This window comes from Rattus norvegicus, chromosome 9, assembly GCF_021556685.1.
Source record: "Rattus norvegicus strain SHRSP/BbbUtx chromosome 9, alternate assembly SHRSP_T2T, whole genome shotgun sequence".
Classification (NCBI taxonomy): domain Eukaryota; kingdom Metazoa; phylum Chordata; class Mammalia; order Rodentia; family Muridae; genus Rattus; species Rattus norvegicus.
The window spans coordinates 21186952-21212769 of record NC_141542.1 but is presented as its reverse complement, the minus strand read 5'-3'; the positions used below and the strand labels follow the sequence as shown (position 1 = coordinate 21212769).

At 42.0% G+C, this 25818-nt stretch overlaps 1 protein-coding gene and 1 pseudogene across 2 annotated transcripts; both read left to right on the top strand.

Moving 5' to 3' along the window:
• Nucleotides 1-2574: 2574 nt before the first annotated feature.
• Nucleotides 2575-24293, top strand: LOC148003461 (uncharacterized). Of its 2 annotated transcripts, none has more exons than XM_087568718.1 (5): nucleotides 2575-2988; nucleotides 16889-17048; nucleotides 18375-18506; nucleotides 19175-19358; nucleotides 23506-24293. In XM_087568718.1, the coding sequence occupies exons 3-5, from the start codon at nucleotides 18415-18417 to the stop codon at nucleotides 23509-23511; spliced, it is 282 nt and encodes a 93-aa protein (XP_087424844.1). In that variant the 5' UTR covers nucleotides 2575-2988; nucleotides 16889-17048; nucleotides 18375-18414; the 3' UTR covers nucleotides 23512-24293. The 2 variants fall into 2 exon arrangements, with proteins under 2 accessions (XP_087424844.1, XP_087424841.1); XM_087568715.1 differs by lacking the exon at nucleotides 2575-2988 and adding an exon at nucleotides 15984-16160.
• LOC148003462 (reticulocalbin-1 pseudogene) lies at nucleotides 7661-8735 on the top strand (annotated as a pseudogene).
• Nucleotides 24294-25818: the final 1525 nt, after the last annotated feature.

Here is a 25818-nt window from a genome sequence, read left to right as displayed (position 1 = left end):
TAATTATACTGTACTACTTTTGATTTCTTCAAAATTCAGGCCTTTTATTGATAGTTTTACAAAAATACATTATCCTAGATTTGAGAAAATATTATACAATATTTCATCTGGGCTTTTTATTTCATTGATACTTTAATATTTTTGCATCTTTTGCTAGTATCGTTAGATTCTTTATAAGAGTTTTATTTTGTGGATTTTTTTGCCGATCTGGTCACTATTTGATGCCATTTCAATGTTCTCAGGATTTTGATGACAATAATATCACAATGATAAAGTGATACTCATTTTCTTGAGCCATCTACATATGTATATACATACATATGGGAAGTTATGTATACATATTTCTATGCTATACTGTGTAGAATACAATTCTATTATACGTCAACATATACAGTTTGCTCAATATGATTTCTGTGAATGTTATCAGTCATGGGGAAATAATAAGAGCCTGAATAAACATGGACAATATTTGCAGAATGCACATAAAATTGAAGATGGTATATAAGCAAAACTGTGAAGTATATCACTTAGAGCTTTCATATCGAATGCACTTTAAAATTTTTAATAGATTAAAAAAATTTAAATCATCTTTATCCAGTTTCATTTTTTTTCACAATGTATCTCCTGGATGATTTGAATTATATATGCTGCTCAAGATCCTTTTAACAACAGTAACCTAATGCCTTACATGTGTTTCTGATATTTCTATTCACTTGATTACTGTTCAATAATTGTACCAAGTTGATAGCTGTAATTTTTTATCACTTTAAGAATGTAAATTTCATGTGTGTGTATACACTTTTGATCCTAACTCTTTGGAGGCATAGGCAGGTGGATCTCTTTTTTGAATTAACCTGGTCTACATAGAAAAACCCTATCTTAAAAAAAATCAATCAATAAATAAGCAAATAAAAAAAGAATTTAAAACACTTGAAATTAATATGAACACAACCACATCTTTAATAACAATTGATTTTTTTATTGCAGATAATTCATATAATCCAAAATGTTATATAGTGTCATATGGGAACTCAATTTCATCGTAAAATAAACCTGCTCTTCTCTTTTCATTGGTTGCTCTTAGTTAACATTTTTATACACATATATAATTTATTGTGATTATTCTCTCCCCCACATCATCTCATCCCCTCCCCTATGACTTAAACTTATACAGTCTTCTAAATTTAGGCTTTCCAAATTTAGGATTTCTCTTTTATTTATTATACATTCCTTTACTTTTCCATCTACATTTTATGATATCTTAATAAGAAACCCATTCTATCTTTGGCATTATCTCAGTGTTTGGTAGGAGACATTCACATTCTTCAGTAGCTTGTCATCAGTGCAAGAAATGATGTCGAGGTCTCTCTCTCTCTCTCTCTCTCTCTCTGTCTCTGTCTCTCTCTGGCGCTGGCTCTCTGTCTCTGTCTCCCTCTCCGTCTTTCTCTGTCTCTCTGTCTCTCTCTCCATCCCCTCCCCAATTGTTTTGTTTTCTAATACAAGGTCTCACACTTTAGTCTAGCCTTGAACTCAAGGCAATCCACGTACCTCAGCCTTGTGAGTTTTGGGATTCCAGGCATACACCATCTTGCCCAGTGAATTTTGTGACTCTCGTACATCCCTTTACCATTTCTGAATTATTTTTAACATTGCTGTGACCCTTTTCTAGCTTCTAGATGTAGATACATTAACTGATTAGAAGGTTTTATTTTTAAAGATTTATTTATTTATGTACATGAGCACTCTGTTTGCGAGTGTGCCTGCATGTCAGAAGAGAACTTCAGACAGAAGAGGGCATTGGATCCCACTACAGATAGTTGTTGGTCACCATGTAGTTGCTGGGAATTGAACTTGGGAGCACTGGAGAAGCAGCGCTCTTAACCACCAAGCCATCTCTCCAGCCTGATAAAAAAGATTCTAAATTTCATTCTTTTCGTGTTTGTTTGCATCTTTCTTCTTGAGAACACTGTGATGGAATGTCCAAATGGTAATTAGTGGCGGTTGGTAGAAGGAGCCATATGTGTGATGCTGCCATATGTGTGAGGGGCTGGCAACAAGGTGCAGACCCAAGACCATGGCCCTGTGCCCTGAGGCTCCCCTGCTGGATGTGGGCTCTCAGGATGCCTTCAGGTGAGGACAGCAGGTGGTGGCTTGTGCCCTGCTGAGCTGGCCTAGGAGAGTGGCAACCACAATCGCCATGCCCAAGCCTCCAGCCTGGGGCAGCTGGAAGCTCCGGAGGCTATGGCCACAGTTAGGTCACGCTGGGCCTGGGGGCCGCAGAAGCCGCCCTGTGCCTCCTCAGAGCCCTGAGAGGGGACTGACCCGCCTGTACAGAGCCCGGAGCTCCGCACCACAAGCCTCCCGGTGTCGTGCCTCGCCCTGTTGTCTGCCCCACGGAGTGGGCACACGTGTCCTTCCCACCCCGCCGCTCGACCGCGCCCGAGCCGGGCCTCAGGGCACGCGGAGCTCGTGGGTGAGCGCCGGCCTGAGGGGGCGGGGCGCCCGCGTTATATTTGGCGCCCGCAGCAGCGCGTGTGCCTGGGCGAGTTTTCCTTCCGCGGGTGCCGGCAGCCAGGGCGCCGCCGCCCAAGCTGACTCCTCTCTCTCCCTCTCCGACCCCGGCAGGGCCCAGAGGTGATTCTGCCTGCACGATGTCCTCCTTCCTGGAGACGAGCTCTTCGCAGGCGCCAGGTCGCGAACAAAAAGAGAAAGAAAAAAAGAAAAGAAAAAGCAGAAGAAGAGACCAGGGACGGGGACCTTAGCGGCTTTGGGGGTCAGCTCCGCCTGGGGCAGGCGCCCTATGACAGTGGCGGGGTTTCCAACAGAGACTGCAGCCTCGCAGTGTCCAGGGAAGAAGCCCAGGCCAGCCCTGCCAGGGGACTTCAAGGCCTGGCGCTTGCCTGGACCCCTAGCTGGACCTCGGTCTGGTCCCCAGGGACAGCAAGCAGCAAGCAGGGCGGGCTGCACCGCCAGAGCAGCAGAATCAAGGTAGGTAGGAGACCCGTGTCCCTCCTTGGCTGGTTCTGGCCCTGCCCCCCCCCCCCTTACCCCTGTCCTGGGAAAGCAGTGGCAGAAGGAGGCAATGCAAAGTGAGCCCATTGGGTAGGGGAAGGGAGGGTTCAGGGATGTATGGAGAGCTGAAGTAGGGATTGGAAAGCCCATGGCATTGGGAAAGAGTGGAGAGGTAATCTGGAGTGTGCTGTTAAAGGACTGGGATCGTGGGAAAATATTCTCTTGAAACCTCAGGCAATGAATGTATTATTTAATAGATTTCTTCTGATCTACTTTGAAATTGGTTGCCCCTTGCAAGAGATTGTATTTGGAGGATGTAAAATACCCTCCTTCAATTACTCGGAGAAAGGGAACATAAACAGAGATTTCCTCTTTTTTAGCCTCCAAAGCTCTGAGAGATTACAGTTCTGCATAATTTAATTCTTTCCTACCTGCTATGAGCAGGCCTCCAGATCAGCAAGTTCCTTTGGAATGGTTTTGCTTGTTTTTGTTTATTTTCCATGGTGCTGATTAGAAAGCCATGAATTGTTTTGTGAATTTTAAATTTCAAGAGGTGACACCCAGAGTTGATGTTGGTTTTCTTCACACATTGCAGTGTAGTTGCAGCATAAAAAAAAATACTTCTTGTGACAAGAAGTGGAAAAAGAAAGTTGATGAGCTAAGAAAAGAAGAGCCTTGAGCCGGATCAACATTTGGCTTCCTCAAATATGGAGCAAGCATGGAATGTGGCTTTTTCAGAATCGAGGGGGTTTTTAGGATAGGGCAGTGAATGCTGTCTGGTGCTAACCCGTCCCTTTTGTGGCTGACAACCCTTAGGAGAAGGTCAGAATGTGCCAACAGCACAGAGTGGGCACTGGTGGTGTTTGAACTCAGAAGTGCTCAGGAACTGTGAAAGTTTCTCTGTTATCACCGTGGAGCCATCTAGTGAAATAGACCACTGTGATGCTGTGTAAGAGGCCATTGTGAGGGCTGGAGAGATGGCTCAGTGGGTAAGAACACCAAGTCTTCTTCCAGAGGTCCTAAGTTCAAATGCCAGCAACCACATGGTGGCTCACAACCATCTGTAAGGAGTACTGATGCCCTCTTCTGGTGTGTCTGAAGACAGCTGCATTGTCTCACATATAAATAAATAAATCTTACAAAAGATTGTCATCTACTGCAGTTTCTATGTGGACAGGGCACAGTTGAAGGGATTAAAGATCAAGTACATTGCCTGTCTTTAAAGATCAAGTGTATCATCTAACTTTTAAACCAAGAAATGTAGTGTCTTTTTTGCTGCTTGTGTAGCTTTTAATGATGTATCTTTTCTCCTAGTACGTCCTTTGTTTCCATAATAGTTGTTTTCAAGTATATATGATTATCGCTCCTATTTGCAGAGCTATTCAATATATTCATTGGTTAAATATTTGTAGTGAATTTACATTGTGATATCAGTAAAATGCTATGTGAAAATTTTAGAGAATATACCGGTTTGGGTAATTTTAATAACCTTTGCCCTCAAGTGGTGGCCTGTTTTCACATTGAAAAGACTGGAATTCATTACCATCCATAGCAGGATTGATAGGGAAGCACAATGGACAACAACAGTGTTGTTCCCTTTGACAGTTGTGGGAGCCAAGAAAGAAGTGTGACTTGCTTTTTGTGATTTACCAAATCAAGACTCAGTATCATTACTATAGAAGCCCATGCAAAAAATGATGAAGTTTTCAGAAATCACCAGTTGAAGAAATGGTGGTGGTCTTGCTTATATTGAATTCTGAGTTTCAAAGTTATGTTTCATTTTTCTTTATTCCTTAATGAGGCATTTATTAAGTTTTTTAATCACCATTACACACTTAGATGCACAGTGCTAGGATCGTAGTAGGTGCTCATTAAATCACTGATCATTGGGGAGGAGGAATGATAAGAAAGTATGTATTTTCTGTAAGTTCTGTTAGTTTTGGGAACAGGTGGTTTTAGGTTTACCATCATACTTTGGTATCTTGTCCCACATAAGACAACTTGACAGAACCCCCTTTCTGGCCATTATGTTCAACTTATTTTTCTCTTAATCATTCTTGAAAATCATGGAAGTAGTGTGGAAAATTGATTGTACCTGCAGTAAAGCAAAAAAGCCCAGTCTAGATAGGAAGCAGTTATGTTTCTCCATGAGCTGATGTCTTAAAACATCTAGATTTTAGGAATTTGGTGTTGTGTTTTCAAACATACATCTTACAGCATACAGATAACATCGTGATAGAATAAAGGAATCTTTTGATTTACCACCAAATTCCCTAAAGCAATGACTACTGGACAGCTCTCTTGGCCATATGAATAGCCGAAATTATATTTCACTCTTTTAAAGAAATAATGAAAGCACTTAAGGTTAAAGAGGAGCCCATGGGAAAAGTTTGCTGTGGTGTTTCTCTTTGGTTTCTTGTGCTCTTTCTAGAGAATGACTTTAAGACGTCAGGGCGACCGGTCAGGTGGTCAGTGTGGTCAGGCAGTCATGAGCAGATGGTTAAGCGATGTGCTAGGGCCCCATAGGCCAGTGAGCCCAGCTGAGAAGCAGAGTCTAGCCAGTGAGCCTAACTGAATAGCAGAGGCTAGACAGTGAACCTGACTGAAGAGCAGAGGCTAGCCAGTGAGCCAAGCTGAAGAGCAGAGGCTAGCCAGTGAGCCTAGCTGAAGAGCAGAGGCTAGCCAGTGAGCCTGACTGAAGAGCAGAGGCTAGCCAGTGAGCCCAGCTGAAAAGCAGAGTCTAGGCAGTGAGCCAGGCTGAAGAGCACAGGCTAGCCTGTGAGTCTGACTGAAGAGCAGAGGCTAGCCAGTGAGCCAGGCTGAAGAGCAGAGGCTAGCCAGTGAGCCTGACTGAAGAGCAGAGGCTAGTCAGTGAGCCTAACTGAAGAGCAGAGGCTAGCCAGTGAGCCAGGCTGAAGAGCAGAGGCTAGCCAGGGAACCTGACTGAAGAGCACAGGGTAGACAGTGAGCCTGACTGAAGAGCACAGGCTAGCCAGTGAGCCTGACTGAAGAGCAGAGGCTAGCCAGTGAGGCTGACTGAAGAACAGAGGCTAGCCAGTGAGCCTGACTGAAGAGCACAGGTTAGCCAGTGAGCCAGGCTGAAGAGCAGAGGCTAGCCCGTGACCCTGACTGAAGAGCAGAGGCTAGCCAGTGAGCCAGGCTGAAGAGCAGAGGCTAGCCAGGGAACCTGACTGAAGAGCAGAGGCTAGCCAGTGAGCCTGACTGAAGAGCACAGGCTAGCCAGTGAGCCAGGCTGAAGACTGAAGAGTAGTGATTTTAACCTTTATTTATAAGTTCTTCCGTTTTCCTAGAATTTCTACAAAGGTTTGCCGCCATAAAGTTTGACTTATAAGGTTCTCCTTGCTCTCTTCTTCTTATCTCCTTTCCTCTTGCTCTTATGACACAATAATTTCCTTACTCTCAATGCCTTACTCTCAACGCTATGCCTTTACTTCTAAGTTCTTCTTGAGTTCTGTTCTATTCAGTTCAGTTCTGTCTAAAAAGCTTTCTCTCTCTTTGTCCTCAGCATTTGTATATCTTTCTGAACACAGCATCACATGGTGAAAAGTTCACAAGTTTGCACAGGAATTCGAATCATAAGTTGGATAATCAGTTTACGACAGAGAATGTTTACATGCATATCCATGAAGAGTAATCATCAGGATAAACTGTCACCATCTGTCATTGGCTCTGCATGTTCATGGAGAGTTAAAAGCTGTAATTTTTATGAGAAAAGAATAAGTGAAATTGCCTATAGGCAAATCCAGTCAATTATTTACGTTCAGTCCTTGCACCTATAGTAAATCATTAGTTCTCTTTTTATGAACTTTGGTTAATTGGTTTGTACCCTCTTAGAATGGGTTCTAATTTGTAGATGCCTGCTTGGTATAGCAGAAGCAATTCACTCGTGAAACTTTAAGAAGGAAGAGTTCTCAATGCAATTTTGATTACCAGAGAAAACATAATAGCAGTCCCATTATAAAGGAGCTTAAAATTACTAATCTAATTTTAGGAATTCTTATGGAACCATCATAAGAATTAAGAAATCATCTATTTGTCTGTACATCATCAGGCCAAGACAATACATCTTCGTTGCTCTGTGGTGATCTGCTCAAAAGAGTGGGGTAAAGAGGATGACAAATACAGAGGCAGATACTTGCAGCCAACCATTCAGCTGAGAGCAGGGTCCCCAATGGAGGAGTAAGAGAAAGGATTGAGGGAGCTGAAGGGGTTTACAGTCCCATAAGAACAACACTAAGAAACACCCAGAGTTCCCAGGACTGAAACCACCATCCAAAGAGTACACATGGACAGACCCATGGCTACAGCTGCATATGTAGAAGAGGATGGCCTTCTTGGGCACAAATGGGAGGAGAAGCCCTTGGTCTTGTCAAGGCTTGATTCCCCAGTGTAGAGGAAACCAGAACAGGGAGGCAGATAGGCCTGGGTGTTTGGGTGGGTGTGGTAACACCCTCACAGTAGAAGGGGGAGGGGGTTTTATAAGGGGTTTTGTGGAAACAAGGAAAATGGATAATATTCGAAATGTAACAAAAGCCCTCTCTGGGGAAGGGACAGCGGATAAGCTGCTTTGAGCCCCTACTTCCCTGCTGCCTCCCATTGATCGCGACTGTGGTGCATGGTGTCAGCCTGGGACTCTCCATGGGCTGCTGCTGGCACTGGTCCTGGCGTTCATGCCAAGAGCATGATGAGCAAGGAGCACATGGTTTGTCCCGATTCAGAGCAGGGCGAGTGGCAACCAGAGAATAAGCACAGCTTCCTGTACGATCATGAGGTCTTCCTGGGCAAGGAGGACTCCAAGACCTTTGATAGCTAATCCTGGACGAGAGCAGGAGAGGCTGGGGAAAATTGTTGATCCAATTGACAGTGATGAAGGCAGCCTTGTTACTACTGAGGACCTGAAAGTTTGGATCAAACAGGTACAGAAAAGATACATCAACCAAAATGTGGCTAAACTCTGGAAGGATTATGATAGGGACATAGATGAAATATCTCCTGGGAAGAATACAAGCAGGCTACCTATGGCTACTACCTGGGAAACCTTGCTGAATTCCAAGATAGCTCTGATCATCACAACTTTAAAAAGTTGCCTCCACGAGATGAGAGGAGGTTTATGGCCTTGACGGTGACCTGACAGCTACTCAGGACGGGTTCATTGCTTTTCTGCACTAAGAGGATTTAGAACATATGAAGGAGATTGTAGTTCTGGAAACGCTGGAGAATATTGACAAGAATGGGGATGGTTTTGTGGACGAGTATGAGTACATTGTGGACATCTTTTTCTCACGAGGACAATTGCCCTGAGACCGACTGGGTTTTGTCTGGGGAGCAGTTCAATGATTTCCCAGATCTGAACAAGGATGGGAAACTGGATTAGGATGAGATTCACCATTGGATCCTCCCTCAGGACTATGACCATGTACAAGCTGAGGCCCAGCATCTGGTGTATGAGTCAGATAAAAACAAGGATGAGATGCTGACCAAGGAGGAGATTCTAGACAACTGGACCATGTTTGTGAGAAGCCATGCCACCAATTACAGGGAAGATCTTACCAAAAATCATGATGATCTTTGAAAGAAACTCATCCTCATGTGGCCAACAGTCACATGCTTTCTATTCTGGCTGATTGCTATATTTGTCAAGTATATAGCAGTTGTGTCCCTAAACAATAAGAAACCTTTCTAAAGCTCAAAAAAATCATGCATTACACCACAAACAATAATAGTAGGAGACTTAAACACGCCACTCTCATCAATGGACAGATCAGGGAAACAGAAATTAAACAGAGACACAGAAAGACTAACAGGTTATGAAACAAATGGATTTAACATATATTTATAGAACACTCCACCCTAAAACCAAAGGATATACCTTCTTCTCAGCATCCCATTGTACCTTCTCCAAAATTGACCATATAATCGGTCACAAAACCGGCCTCAACAGATACAGGAAGATAGAAATAATCCCATGCATCCTATCAAAAAACCACGGACTAAGGCTGCTGATCAATAACAACAAATAAGACAGAAAGCCCACATATACATGGAAGTTGAAGTCAATGACAACTTGGTCATTGGAGACATAAGAAAGAAATTAAAGACTTCTTAGAATTTAATGAAAATGAAGATACAACATACCCAAACTTATGGGACACAATAAAAGCAGCGCTAAGAGGAAAACTCATAGCTCTGTATGCCTGCAAAAAGAAACAGGAGAGAGCATATGTCAGCAGCTTGACAGCACACCTAAAAGCTCTAGAAAAAATTAAATAAACCCTAGAGGAGTAGAAGGCAGGAAATAATGAAACACAGGGCTGAAATCAAATAAGAAGAAACAAAACCGAGTATCAAAAGAATCAGCAAACCCAGGAGCTGGTTCTTTGAGAAAATCAACAAGATACATAAACGCTTAGCCATATTAACCAGAGGTCACAGAGAGTGTATCCAAATTAATAAAATCAGAAATAAAAGGGAGACATAACAACAAAATCTGAAGAAATTAAAAAGATCATCAGATCCTACTACAAAAACATATATTCAACAAAACTGGAAAATGTGGAGGAAATGGACAATTTTCTATACAGATACCAGGTACCACAGTTAAATCAGGAACAAATAAACCATCGAAACAACCCCATAACTCATAAAGACATAGAAACTGCTATTAAACATCTCCCATCCAAAAAGAGCCCAGGACCAGATGGATTTAGTGCAGAATTCTATCAGACCTTCATAGAAGACTTCATACCAATACTGTCCAAACTATTCCGCAAAATAGAAACAGACAGAGCACTGCCAAACTCCCTCTATGAAGCCACAATTACTCTTATTCCTAAACCACACAAGGATACAACAAAGATAGAGAAATTCAGACCTATTTGATTTACGAATATTGATCAAAAATGCTCAATAAAATTCTTGCAAACTGAATCCAAGAACACATCCAAACAATCATCCATCATAGTCAAGTAGGCCTCATGGCAAGGATGCAGGGATGGTTTAATATACGGAAGTCCATCAACGAAATTCATCATATAAACAAAGTCAAAACATCATGATCATTTCATTAGATGCTGAGAAATCATTTGACAAAATTCATTACCCTTTCATTAATAAAGTCCTGGAAAGATCAGGAATTGAAGGCCTGAATCTAAATATAGGAAAATGCAAAATACATCAAACCTGTACCTAACATCAAACTAAACTTAGAATATTGAAGGAATCCCACTAAAATCAGGGACTAGACAAGGCTGCCCACTCTTTCCCTACTTAAGTACAATATGGTACTTAACGTCCTAGCCATAGCAATCAAACAATGAAAGTAGGTCAAAGGGAAAAAATTAGAAGGGATGAAGTCAAAACACTAATATTTGAAGATGATATGATAGTCTACTTAAGCAACACCAAAATTCCACCAGAGAACTACTTAACCTGATCAACAACTTCAGCAAACTGTCCGAGTATAAAATTAACCCAAACAATTCAGTAGTCTTCCTCTACTCAAAGGGTAAACAGGCTGAGAAAGAAATTAGGGAAATGACACCCTTCACAACAGTCCCAAATAATATAAAATAACTTGCTGTTACTTGAACCAAGCAAGTAAAAAATCTGTATGACAAGAACTTCAAATCTCTGAAGAAATTGAAGAAGATCTCAGAAGATTGAAAGATCTCCCATGCTCATAGATAGGCAGGATGAATATGGTAAAAAAATGACCATTTTGCCAAAGGCAATCTACAGATTCAATGCCATCACCAACAATATTCCTACATAATTCTTTATAAAGGTAGAAAGTGCAATTTGCCGTCATTTGGTATAACATAAAACCCAGGATAGCAAAATTCTACTCAACAATAAAAGAACTTCTGGGGGAATCACCATCTCTGACCTCAAGCAGTATTACAGAGCAATAGTTTGTATGGTATTGGCATACAGACAGGCAGCTCAGTGGAACATAATTGAAGACACAGAAAAGAACCCATACACCTATGGTCATTTGATCTTTGACAAAGGAGGTAAAACATCCAATGGAAGAAGGTAGTATTTTTAACAAATGGTGCTGATTCAACTGGAGGTCAACATGTAGAAGAATGCAAGTTGACCCATTCTTATTACCCTGTACAAAGCTTAAGTCCAAGTGTATCAAGGACCTCCACATCAAACCAGATACACTAAAAGTAATGGATAAGAAGTAGGGAAGAGTCTAGAAGACATGAGCACTAAGGAAAATTTCCTGAACAAAATACCAATGGCTTATGCTTTAGGATCAAGAATCGACAAATGGGACCTCATAAAACTGAAAAGCTTCTGTAAGGCAAAGGACAGTGTCATTAGGACAAAAAGGCAACCCAGAGATTGGGAAAAAATCTTTACCAATCCTGCATCGGATGGAGGGCTAATATCCAAAGTATACACAAAACAGAAGAAGTTAGAGTACAGAGAGCCAAACACCCCTGTTAATAAATGGGGTTCGGAGCTAAAGAAAACATTCTCAGCTGAGGAATATAGAATAGCTGAAAAGCACCTAAAGAAATGCTCAATATCCTTAGTCATCAGGGAAATGCAAATCAAAACAACCCTAAGAATCCACCTCACACCAGTCAGGATGTCTAAGATCAAAAAATCAGGTGACAACAGACGCTGGCGAGGATGTGGAGAAAGAGGAACACTCGTCCATTGTCGCTGGGATTGCAAACTGGTGCAAGAACTCTGGAAATCAGTCTGAACGTTCCTGGAAAATTGGACATTGCACTACCTGAGCACACAGCTATACCTCTCCTGGGCATATAGTCAAAAGATGCTCCAACATACAACAACACATATGATCCACTATGTTCATAGCAGCCTTATTCATAATAGCCAGAAGCTGGAATGAACCCAGATGCCCTTCAACAGAGGAATTTATTCGAAAAATGTGGTACATCTACACAATGGAGTACCACTCAGCTATCAAAAACAATGACTACGTTCAATTCATAGGCAAATGGAAAGAACTAGAAAATATCATCCACAGTGAGGTAATCCAATCACAGAAAAGCACACTTGATATGCTCTTGGGAGCGATGGCCTTGAAGCCCTCCATTATTGATGTTATTATTACGGTTAGCATTAAGTATGACTGGGTTCATGGAAAATCCCCAGCCAGCTGCAGAAGACTAATACAAATGTGGTGGTCAAGATGAATAATCATATGATAACGTGTGACGTTAAGATACCCAATGTGATGACCTGTAACCTTTCTGAAAAACCAACATCCTGCTGACTAATAGATATTACAAACCTGTGAGTTTTCTGACAACCTGTCAACATCAGCCGATTCCCTGACCACACGAATATTGTGTCCTTGGCGTGGGTAAATTTTCTTACTTCTCTCCTCTCTCTGTTACCCTTTTTATGGTACAAATTCAGCATTGGGGAAAAATAAAATTATCACCTTGATATGACTCTTGTCTTGGCGTCCTTCTTCGCGTCTCTTGTCCCCCATTATCTTCCAGGTACTCAGCACCCCTCATTGACGATATGCACTCATTGATAAGTGGATATTGACCAAAACCTCAAATTACCCAAGATGCAATCTACAGATCTCAGGAAACTCAAGAAGAAGGATGACCAAAGTGCAGATGTTCCCACTCCTTCTTAAAATGGGGAACAAAAATATCCGTAGGAGGGGATATGGAGGCCAAATCTAAAGCAGAGACCGAAGGAACAGCCATTCAGAGTCTGCCCCACATGTGGCCTATATATATACAGCCACCAAAACTAGGTAAGATTGATGAAGCTAAAAAGTGCTGACTGAAAGGGACAGAATATGCATCTCCCCTGAGAGACACATCCAGAGCATGTCAAATAAAGAGGTCATTGCTGGCAGTAAACTACTGAACTGAGAACAAGACGCCCTTTATGGGAATGAGAGGAAGGATTCAAAGAGCTGAAGGGCTTGCAACACCATAAGAACAGCAATGCCAAACAAATAAACCACTAGCAAAAGAATATACATGGACTGACCCAGGGGTCCAACTGCATATGTAGGAGAAAATATCCTTGTTGGGGCACCTGTGGAAGGGGAAGCCCTTGTTCTTAACAAGGTTGGACCCTGAGTGCAAGGATATGTCCGGGAAGGGGGTTCTAAGGGGCATGGATTGGGGGACCATTCTTATGGGAGAGGGCAAGGCAGGGGGGCTTATGGACCAAAAGCTGGGAAAGGGAAAAACGTTTGAATAAAACATATATATCTATTAAAAAACCTGAAATTTAAAAAAATGATACTAGTACCAAAAAATAATCAAAAAAAGTGAATAAGAAAGATATTTTAGGTTTTGGAAAAAGATGAATGCCAGGTATTTGAAAAACTGTATGACCATGTAAACACTTTAATATACTTGAGAAATTTTTTACATGTTAATGAACTGCATCTTTTTTTAAAATAGTGAATGGAAATCCAGTCCCTTCCTGGCTGTGAGGCTAGGTATCCAGATGTAGTGGAATTCATTATTTGTTGGTCCTGAACCTTTGAGTCTGCTTCTAACTCAGCTTATGCCAAGGAAACTAGGCCAAGGTGATATCTAAGCCATTGACTAAACTATCTAGACTAACAATTACAGGTGAAATTCCACCTTGTAAATGGGACGATAGGAATAAAAGATACCTTTAAGGATTTAAAAAAGATGAAATGTACCCAAAAAAATCCAATAAAAAAGTTTAAAATAAAAATAACTTAGGAAATACAAAATACTGGGGTGCCATTCCACAATCATGATGTGTTTCTTCTGTGATAGCTTACAGGTTAATTTACTTCTCTATAACTGTTTTCTTATTTCAAAGTACGTAATGGCATCATCTGTGGAGTGATGGTGAGAACAAAAGCTTTGCCGAACTTGAATAATCGATCCCTCCTGAGCATGTGCTTAACATTCTAAGCACAGGGAAATTTCCTGAGGGGATTAAAAAGCAAAATCCAAACATAAAACAGGAACAAAAATGATGTAAAAACATTCTGCATGCTGGGTATGAAGGCATGTTGCAACTTTAATCAGCTTTGTAGGTATTTCTAATAAACACACAAGAAACAAAAATCCCATCACAGTCCTAGCAGTGGCATCCAACAAAGGAGAGCTGTGAGGTAGTGCCTGCTACTTCTTTCCCCAGATACCCCTGGGCCTCAGGCCTGCACCCAGTGAGCTGGATCAAGAGCAGCCAGGTTGAAATTCCTGCTGCCATGGCAGGATTCTGCAGGAACATTTCCCTTTGACAGCAAGGAACCTGTGTGGAGGAGACCTCTTGGTGAGTCCTCAAGGACTCTATGTGTCCTATTCTACAGGGAGAAGCCCTGCCAGGTCTTTGGCAAGGCCAGCCAGTTGTTTGGGGAAGTCTCTGGTCCTGTGGCAGAGGGTGAGGAATGGCAGAAAGAATGGCAGCTCCACTGAGAGCAAAGGATAACCCTTCTAGGCCTATGACCTCCTAATTAATTTATCTTTCACCCGATGCCCTATTCACATTTTCTTACTATCATACAACTGTGATCTTGATGAGCAGCTGGGCTCTTGTTTTCTTAATCAGTTCTTTGTTGTCACAGACCTTTTTAACTTACTCCAGCCCCTGAGACTTATTCATACCTTCTGTATGCAGTAGGACCCTTGGTGGGACTGTCATCTCAAAAATTAGAAGGTTCTGTAATCCAAAAGATTGGACTCCAGTTTACCTCAGGCCAGGAAAGAAGTCAGCCACCATTAGTAAAAGAGCAAGGGAAAAATTACATAGGAAAAACAAGTGCCCTAATCAGAAGAAGAGATCTTCAACTTCTAAGGCCCGCACATCTGCACCCCTCTCTTCTGAGCTTTGTATAGTGATGTTGTATAACTCCAGATGGTAGTAAAAGGCAGAGTTCTTCCCAGAAAGGTCAGACATGATTTTCACTCTTACATCTCGGAGGTGGGGTGGCATTATAGTACACATTCATGTTGAATTATTATAACACCTATGATAAGAAGACAGAATGAATATATCACAATGCCAAATAGACTCCCCCTGAACGTATGGACCCATTAAAATTGCGGTTCAACCTGAACTCAGGCCATTCCACTCCCGTCCCATCCTCCTGATTCTTATGTTTGCTACAAGTAAAAGATCATGGTGTAGTCCCCAATATTCTCATGCCTAGACTTGTCTATTCACGAAGAATGATATTGGAGAAGTGATGGCTATATAGTTACAATGTAGTAACACAAGGTCCTGGTTGACATTTGCTCACTGATGTCCAATTTAATTATCTTGTTATATTTGAGAAAGGGCGGAGGTCCTACATAATATATAAAACGGACAGAAATTTATTATTTTCTATATGCCCTGTAGTTGATCCCTATGTTCCCAAGTAAAAGGAGTTTTTATTGAAAAAAATAGGATTATAGACCATTGATTTTGTGAAATACATGGATATGTAAATGGAAACAAGGTCGGCTTTCTAGGACTGCACAGTAAGCAAATATTTCCAGGTTTTAAACACTCAGAGGTATAGAAGAAATATGTTGCCCTCCAGAAAAAGGGAAAAGCTTAGGAATCGAAATACATGTCCCATGCATGGTCTCGAGTAGTAGATTTACTTTTAAGAAAAATCTCCCTCCTCCTTGGTCCCTAGAGATTTGGGTGCTAAGAAAAATCTGTTCTCCAATTCAGGGTTGTAAGCAACCCTCCCCAGCAAAAGCATTGTTGACTTCTAATGAAGCAGAGAGACATATGTAGCATTGAAATAGAGGTTGCCAAATGGTATTCCCAGTGACACATGAGAGACTGGAGGAAAGGGTCCCCACAGAAATTCATCAGTTTGGGGAGAGCTGTTTAGTAGGTAGACCATAGAACTTTCCAGTCACATCATCAGTAAGCCCCTCACTGGACAATCTATTGTATCTAAGAGATCCCTAGAATCTTCTGTGATGTCACCAGTGTTGTGGTGACACCAACTGCCTTTGGGATATTACTTCAGTTCCCTTTGGGTTCACAAGCAGGCATGTTTCGCCAGCTGCTCAGGCTATTTCGGAAGGAAAGTGTTGATCAAGGAGAGACCGCACCAGGTCAGAGGGAAGCTGACCCCCTCTCTAGTGAAACAGGAAGGAGGAAATCATTCTGGGGAAGGCTTGGTGAGTCGTGGGCAGAGTTGGGGAACATCCTCAAGGAGGTAGGTTTCAGATGTGCCTTCTAAGTCTAGGCCTTACAAGCAGGAGCCTTGGGATTTCTCAAAGGCAAACCAAGATTCAGGAGGTCCTGATCTTTAATTTGAGAGAAAGCCATAAAGTTGTAAGACTTCAGTGTCTTTTCTTGAAGCTTTTTAACTGTGAGTGTCAAAGATTGGCAGGAGGAGGCACTGTGAGATTAACAATGTGACCATCCATGGTTGGGAGTTGAAGCACTTCATCCTCTAGATTACTGTAGGTTACATAAGTCTCTGATGGCGAGAACAAAGAAGGATGCACCCCTAGTCATGAATTGAGTTCTCAGACACTTTGGGCTGGACCACACTTTGTTAGAGCTTGATGGTGCTAAGCATTATGAAGTCATTATGAAATCCAGGATTATCTGCTACACATCTGATATGAGATAACAATGTCGCAGATGTTTATGTCTCAGTCAGATTATAAGTTTCAGTGCCGGTGGTTGTGTAATAGTGAGTGTGGCACATGTATGGCATTAGAGATTGGGAAGAGGGACATATCTTAAGAATCAACCTTTAAGAAAGCTTTTCTGCTCTTTCAGGGATTCACCCAGTCTCTACCATTTCCCCTTCCTCCACCTCCTTTTCGGATTCAGAATGATCTATTCTGCTCATTGGTTCAAATATGCAAATTCACTTGTGTTTATCAATCTACAGGTTTTGGTAGGAAGGCATCATCCCAAAATGTCATCAGTCAGCAAGAGGAGTGTCTAAAGGAACTGGAGGAACTCCAATTTGAAATCCAGAAGTGTCAATTCGAGAGGGATGAACTTTATCAAATCCTGGATCATTATATCTATGATGAGTGGGACCACAGGTAGTCATTATGCCCAGTAACCTGTTCACTGTCTTGTGCTCTCTCTCTACTACCTCAAGATTTACTCATAGCACGAGAAAGTTTCACCTCTCATCCTGGATTTTAAGGAGATTTGGCATGCATTAGCTTGTGAGATAAGCTAGGTGCTGTGTGTTTAGGGTCAACCTCTTTTGTACTTGACCCTGAGCCTCCTGGATTAGTCTTGGTCCTATCAACAGCTGGAAGGACCTGGTCACACTTGCTGCAACTGTGTGTGTGAATGAAATGCCTGCACGTCATCACTCTTTCCTCTGAATTTATTCATTATACACTGATTTTATGGCACCTCCATGAATGTAGTTGGCATTCTAAATGTGTTTGGATATGGGTTGCTATGTATGTATGTGGACGTATATGTGGTGTTTTACTCAGGATCAGGAGGTCTGGGACCTTTGATGGGGTCTGAGGATTTGTTTGATCAACACTTTGCAGGTCATGATAGTGATGAGTATGTGGAGGCCCACACTGATCAAAAGAGCACTTTGCTCATTCTGTATACCTTGGTGGCACCCAGGACTCTCCCGAGGGGAGGAGGTGCTATAAATCCTCTTCCCTGTCAAACTTAGTTATGCCCTCTGGGAATTCATGTAACGATAGAAACCAAGGATTGAGTATACCTGCTTTCAAAACAAGAGAAATGTCATCACAGCTTTCTCTTTGGCCCAAAGCTGTGCACAGACTGGAGGAATCTTCTTCCTAAACTAGTGAATTCCATCATGCTCAGCTGGCCAGCTCTTGAAGGTCAGGTCCCTCCAACTGGTACCGTGGCTCTGTTGTCCTGTGCCCAGGATAATAAACTTAAGCAGTACAAATACTTTGAAGGAGCAAGTATGTGGTACATACTGAGTTTAAGTAATAGAACAGTCTGATTTTACCTAATTTGTTTCACCTGCTTTGATCTTTAGTTTTTTATTTTTTTAACTATCCAGGGATGATTTATTGTGACCTAGAAATGGTCACTGTGGTCTTGACCGTTGTTATTCCCAAACAGGCAGCTCTCAGGCTCTGTCCCCTCCTATATAGTGAGTCTTTGCAGAAACTTATCTCTCAGGATTCCAAGGAGTCCTTATTTCAAAACAAATGTTTGCTTATTTACATAGAAATATTTTCTGTGGATTGAGTCTCACTGTTGGGCTTTGGTCTGGTTTTTGAGTTTGCCACTTTCTTCCCTTCCACCATTCCTTGAATTTGAACTTTTTTATTATATATTTTTTATTTACATTTCACCTAATTCTGAAATCATGAGTTCAGATGGTTATTTGTTCCTTTGGCCATGACCTAACCCAGGCTGCACGTCGAATTGCCAGTCCTTCAATCCGAACATGAGATGAGAATGATGGCTATGCAAATGATGACCAACTCAATAAGTGATGCCATGGAGAGGTACAAGGAGCTCATACAAGTGAACAGTTCCTACCGGTGAGTCGTTGACAGAGATGAGAACCCAGCACTAGACAGGGAATGCTCCTGTCCTGTATGACATTGAACCAAAGTCAGGGCTCTGGTTCTGTAGTGTCTGACTCTTAACAAGAAGCCTGCCTCCTGGCAGGAGTCTTGGATTTGTAGCTCTTGGACTCAGTTGTCCTACATGTGAGGGGTGTAGAAGACCCTCCAATTGTTATTTTCCCCGTTAAAGATCCTCTAGATAGAAAAGGTTTGCACCATGATGGGAATATCAATCAACTCTGAATCTCTAGGACTCTGACAGGAGATTTAAAGATCTGTGATCCATGAGAAACACATGGAAAGATTGTACAGCTATTGGGTCTTCAACTACCCTTCAGAGGGGCTTTCCCCAAACGTGAATATTGTTTCACCATACCATGGTAATACGAGCTCCCTTATGGTCCATCTCTTCTTCCTTGATTTATATAAACTGTCTTAGTGTCAGGATTTTCAGAAGTACTTTGATTCATGTGGAATGTGGATTCTGGATTTGATCTCCTCTAATTGGTGCTAACTTGTATAGTGTGGCTCTATTCTGGGGATTTCTAAGGATGAGGACCCTTGAAGGGATTATTGGACTTGGAGGAGTGACAGGCAAATAGAAGCTGGCTGGGATTTACCATTTTTTGTTTGTGGTTCAGCATCAGGCAATCCCAGCTCCTACGTGAACAAGCTCAATTGAAGAACAATATCCAGATTTTGCTGAATGAGAAGAGAGAACTGCTGGTGGAGCAGACTGAACTGCCAGCATCCTCTGTGGAGACAAAGAGGTTCTGTGAAGAGGCCGGAATGAACATCTGTGACCCCAGAGCCACACAACAGCAGGTAGGGTTAGGGCTCAGGGTCAGGTTGTCCTCAGGTCTTACCATAAATATAGACAAACCAATGTAACTGTCTATTGACTGATCCATGTCCTGACCTAGGTCTCATCCAAGTGTTCATTCATGTGATGGTTTACAAGGCTTTCTGTGGAGATAGCCCCTTTTCAAGAAACTGCATGTTTGGAAAGCAAATGCTCCTGCTCTTCGAGAATCTGCAGTTTATTAAGGGAGATAGGTTGATCACACAGCACAGCACTACATGCCATTATGTATGGAGGGTGCTATGTGGGAGCCCCTGTTTATACTAGAACAGGGCTTTGAGGGATGAAGCAAAAGCCCAGAGCCCATTTTCTTTACAGGGATCGTGTGAGACTCAGGAAGTAAGTAGTTTTCAAGGAGGAGAGCCTGCTGGAAATGCCAAAGAAATGGTTCTCATTGTCATTTGTGGTGGCTTTTGTTCTTCCTCCCCTCATGTCCCTGTATATGAAGATGGTGACTTCATGCTTCATAGATCTTGGGTAACTACAGAGCCTGTGTATCAGCATGTCAGTCCTGTCTTATTTGAGTGCTCCTGGAAGTTCATAACTGGGCCTTACAACCTGAAGCTGGTTAGAAGAGCAAGGATGTGGAAAAGGTTTCTCAAAGGCTGAGGGTGGGAATGAGAGACTTGAGACTTCAAGAACAAAGTTATCCGTATGTACCCCCAATTCTCACCAAGAAAGGTGCATTGCTGTGCTGACCTGCATCTTAGGGAGCATGCGGGGAGGCCAGTTCATGACATGCAGTTTTGTCCAGTCATTATCTAACTTAGTCCTTTAAGCCTAGGTCTCTCAACAAACATGAAGCTTCCTGTTTTGTGCTGGCCAGCAGTCTTTGCATCATTCGTCCAGTTCCAAGTGGAGCCCCCTCTCTTATTTGTCTCAACACATTCTTAAACCATTCAGCTATTTTCAAAATAAGGATTAGATTTCTTCACTTTACCTGAACAGAGTTATCCCCCGGGAAGATTCTGGATTGTCTTATTGGCTTCACCATGATCTTGCATGGAATCCTAGAGTGCAACCCTCTGCTGACATTGCTTTGCTGACTATATCATGGGCACTGCATTCTTTCAGGATACATTCCCTCTCAATATTGTACACAGTGCTGCATTTCAGAAAATTCACTGTATGCTATTTATTTAGCCTTTTTCTGACTGAAACTGAGGTTGTTTTAATATCACAGGAACTCTAATGTGATGAAATGTTCCTGGGAACTGACCGTGAGTTTCTGTCATCTCTGATGCTTCCAAAGTCTTCTATGAAGAAAACAGGGTAGTTTTAGTGAGGGGCCTATGATGAGTCAGCATAGAGCTCGATGGAGTCTTTTCCTAGAAATCTCTCTCTTGGGGATTTGATGTTGTGTTGTTTAGGCTATCTGTGCAGAACATGTCACTTACTTGTCAGACCAGCAAGTATCTGCATAGAAAGGTTTCCTGAAGTGGAAATGAGTACAGGCCAGGGCAGCACAGCCTGCTTGAGTCTAAGAGGCTTGTACACAGCATTGTTCCCACTAATTCCTCACTCAACAGGAAATGTGCTACATAAGAGCAAAGTTTTCATTTGTGCATGCGAGTGAGTATCTGTGTATGTCTGTGTGTCTGTGTGTGTGTTTGTGTGTGTGTGTTTGGTGTGTGTGTGGGTATATGTGTGTGTGTGTGTGTGTGTGTGTGTTTGCAGTAGTGAACGTGTGTTTCCCTCTATTTCCAAGTTTCATGAGAAAAGTACTCTAAGCGTTCACTTTACATCCATGAAACATGAAATAGAGCTGCCCAGTCATTTGGCATCTCCATCTAGCTCCGTGCAGCAAAAGGACGCTTAAATTACTAATTTATTCTGTTTCCAAAAATTTCAGAACAGAATTATCTTGTGAAGTCTGGGGGAGGAGTGGAAATATGTTCAAGTGAGTCATGTTTCACAGGGGTAACAAATGGTACAGGCCTAGAGCTTGCAGGTCCCTTTTTGTTATGGTGTAGAAGCAGGACAATAAAATCCTTTAGAAATGCAGCCCCCAAAACGAGGACACAAAAACACATGTAAAGTTAGATTTTCAAGTGATTAGGGGCAAAACTACTGATCTGCATTGAAATCCTTTGGAGCACATCAAAGGAAAGGAGTACTGGGAGGTAAGGGCAAGCCTTCTCTAGAAAAATCCATGAGTTCATTCTGCTTCTCTGTTCTTTGTGAATTGTGAAAGCCCACTGGAAGGTTATGTCACTCACTGTGTCTTCTCCAAGGTTGCTTTCCACATTGCTTGCTACCATTTCTTTCGAGCTGCCTTGGCACAATACAACTTCCCCTGGGAGTTTGGCTTGGATTTTATTCATTGAGAATTTGAGTTGCTTGGAATTGTATCATCATCCAGAAAAAGTCCCATAGCTATGCTGTGGTGCAAGAACAGGGCAGTTCCAGGAACCCCTTTAGGTGCACAGATAATCCAAAGCGCTCCTCTATGTTATCTGTGTAGCATTCTGCAAGTGCTGTCGATCAACATCATTTTCTCTCAGTTAATTTCAGCCTCAATGGAGTTAGGAGAAATGATGAAATTCAGATGGGTCTGTGAGTGTAAGAACAGGTAGCCCTATGAGAAGCCATGTTCAGAAAGTGGAACAGAAGTTTTAGTTAACCCAGTGATTCCACAACAAGGAGTAGGTTTTGCCATTGCAACTAGGGCACATCAGTGTTGTAGTGGTCCCAGAGTAACCTTGAAGGAGAATCTATCCAGACGTCCATCAGCCAAGGAGTAAAAGTGTACATACGATGGAGCCCTTCCATAGATTCTGATTCAGTGTGAGATAATCCATGCAAGCTTTTACTTACGTATTCAAATTATCTGTGGAACAATCACATTATGGGGAGAAAATTTGTTGATTTGGATCCTGGTTATGGAGATTTCCTATGATTCTAGCTTTGGGCATGAAGTCACTCAGGCTATGGTAAAGACAGCTCCGATTAGAAGAAGTTGCACACTTTGGGGAAAGTCTGAAAGAGTGAACAAGAACAAGAGTCTAGTCCACCACCAACATATGATCCTTTGCTGAGCAACAAGACTGCTCTACACAGCCTTTGGGACTTGCTAAGACAGATTGTTAATGGGGAAAGAACCCTGAGTCTATGACGGTTTTTGGGAGGACAGCACATCACTGACTGAGCTGTCTATAGGTCTGGCCACTATGTACATATCCCACTCAACATTTGTTTTTATGCCTCCAGCGAATCCTGGGGAATCTTTACATTAAGCATTAATGTTCAGGTAGGAACACAGGCTGGAAGAAGCCATTTGAATATCCTTCCCTATATAAATACCCTTTTTGGGTGGATGACCACCCCACCTGGATTTCAGCCTCAGGCAGTTAAAGAGCTACTCAGAGTATAGTTCTGGTACAGTTCATGTGAATTTTGCCCATGAAACAATGTATATGATCCTCTGGATTTCTTGCTATGTTCTACTCCTTTCTTCCTGTGATCTCTCCGGAAAGATCTGAGGACATTTTCTCTTCTGTCCTCTCACAAATTGCCTTACACTAGCCATAGACTTACAGGGCTGCTGTTCTGTTTCTACATCACAATCACCTTTAATGTCCATGTGTACGCTGGGAAGATTTGCATGGAGCACATTCTAAGTGATTACAGGATCTGTCCGGTGAGCATGAATTTGAAGTGAGATGGCTTCTCTGTGTATTTGCAGATACAGTGGTTACAAATGGAAACTAGACGGGTTCCTTCAGTGCTAACATAATCAGAAATTTCACCTCAATTCTGGGCATGTTCTCCAGAAGGAATCCACATGGTATTCTAGGTTGCTCATACCTCTCTTGAACTCAGATTCAGACATAGCTACAATGTTGTTATTCAATGTCATATACCTGGACCAGTGGGAAAAAATGCTCATTTTTCTCTTAATCCCAGTACAGTGCATAGTCCACAGTTCAAATTTTAGCAGTTTGAAAGGTGAGATATAAATCCAAGCCCAGGTACTCTAGGACACTTGGTGATGCAGGGACTGACCTCAGCTGACAGGTCATGCTGGATTGTCCAACTGAATAGAGCTGATGTAAGAAGGAGAGCTGAATTGACAACCACTCACTAAACCTTTTTCCCTTGCTCTACTAGGTCTGAAATTCTCCAGCAGAAACTCGAACAAGACACAGACCAGGACAAGATCTCCCTTGGAGAGAAGAACTACAGGAGGAGAACTAATTGTGCACAGCAAATACACCACTATTGCATCTCATCTATAATGTCCATAGCAATTGAGGACTGCATTTTCCTCCTTTAGTTTGATTTCTTTGGATTGAATACGCTGTATTTTCACCTTGCCTCTCTCCAGCAAGTGTACACTTTTGGAGGGACCCAGAGAAGTGCTGATGCACATCAATCAAGAGCCTCTGTTCATCCAGAAAGACTGTGCACGTTTAAATTTGTACTTGTCCTGATGAGTCATCCAGAAGAGTTTCATGGAGATCAGTTCACAATATTGGAAAGACTTTGTGACAAAGTCTGTAATATCATTTATACTCAGTATTGGTAGGCTTTTTCTTTAATACCCCCACTCCAACAAAACAGACCTACTTCCACTCCTCTTGAAAAGATCATTACCATCACTAACTGCTTGTCTACTATGTCTCCAAGGCAAGCCACAGGTTATAAGTCTATTCTGCAAAAGGAGCAGCAAAAAATGCTTAGTGCAATTCCTCTATTTAAAGTTTGGTTAATTTTTAATTGTTTTGGTTATTTGGTTTTCCTTCTATTCATTTGAAGATTTGTTATTTACGTGTTGTTGTTTTGTTCATTTGCTTTTCTATTTTGATAAGGATATAGACTGTATATATTGACTACCTGCATCTGGTTACTATCAAGTAAATTGGATGTATTCTGGTCAATAAAGGAGTAATCTCAAACTCTTCACTCTTAAGAACCTTCTTTATTGATCATTAGTGTCAACATCTGAAGTCCCACAGCTATCAGGGAGGGATGGATCTCTGCTTTCTCATGGGGACTGGGCATCAAATCACTTCCCAGTCAGACTGAGATTCACAGGCATTTATACAGTCACTGTGCACTGTGTTTCCAACTCTGAATTTCAACTTCATCATGCATACATTACCCACTGTGTATGCTTGCTGTCAAATATATAGTTACCTGTAAATTATACTCTGTCGATGACAGTTTTGACCAAATTAATAGGATAAACATTAATTTTTCTGTAACACCTCCCAGGACATATAAACATGGTATAAGGGAGTTTAAAGCCATCGGGAATCCTGCACCCAAATCCTGGGGCAGAAAATGCTGAACACCCAGGAATGCAGTTAATCCTGAGACCACAGGACAGAAAGCCACTTCTGACCAGCTCTGCCCACATCTCTGACCCAATATTAATCTGCATGATGCCTCTGGAAACAGGAATAGAGGAGCAGTCAGTGGCAGGAACCTGCTTGGTTCAGCCTGGACCCAGAACCTACCGGGGCCGTGAGCATATTTGAAGAAAACCAGAGGCATACAATTCTCTGTTTCCTGACTGTGGCTTTTTTTGATTCGAAGCTCAAAATACCATTTTGTTGTTGTTGATTTTTAGTTGGATATTTTTCATTTCGAATTCAAATGTTATTCCTTCCTTGTTTTCCAGAAATAAGTCTGAATACCATCGCCCTCCATCTCTGCTATCAAAGTATTCCCTTCACCATCCATCCACTTTCCCAGCCTAGGCAGGACCAAGAGCTGCTCATTCCATTTGTGCCCAAGAAGACCATCCTCTGATACACATGCAGATGGAGCCATGGCACAGTCCCTGTATAGTGATTGGGTAGTGGTTTAGTCTCTGGGAACTCTGCTTGGCAGGCATGGTTGTTCTTATGGGGTTGCAAGTCCCTTCAGCTCTTTCAATCTTTCTCTAATTCCTCCAACTGAGGTCCAGTTCTCAGTTCAATGGTTTGCTGCTAGCATTCACCAGATATTTGTCATGATCTGGCTGTGCCTCTCAGGAGACATCTATTTTCAGTTCCTGTCAGCAATGCATCTCTTACCTTCATCCACCTTATCTAGTTTGAAGGCTGTATATGTGTATAGGCCACTCGTGGGGTAGACTCTAAATGGCCATTCCTCCAGGCTCTGTTCTAAATTTTGCCTCCCTATCCCTTCAATAAGGATTCTTCTTCTCCTTTAAAGGAAGGAGTGAAGCATCAGCATTTTGGTCATCCTTCCTCAATTTCATTTGGTCTGTGAATCTTGGAGGAATCGAGCATTTGTGCTAATATCCACTTATCAATGAGTGCATACCATGTGTGTGTTTCTGTGATTGGGTTAACTCACTCAGGAGGATATTTTCTAGTTCATTCTATCTGCCTATGAATGTCATGAAGTCATTGTTTTTGATATCTCTGTAGTACTCCATTGTGTAGATGTACCACACTTTCTGTTTCCATT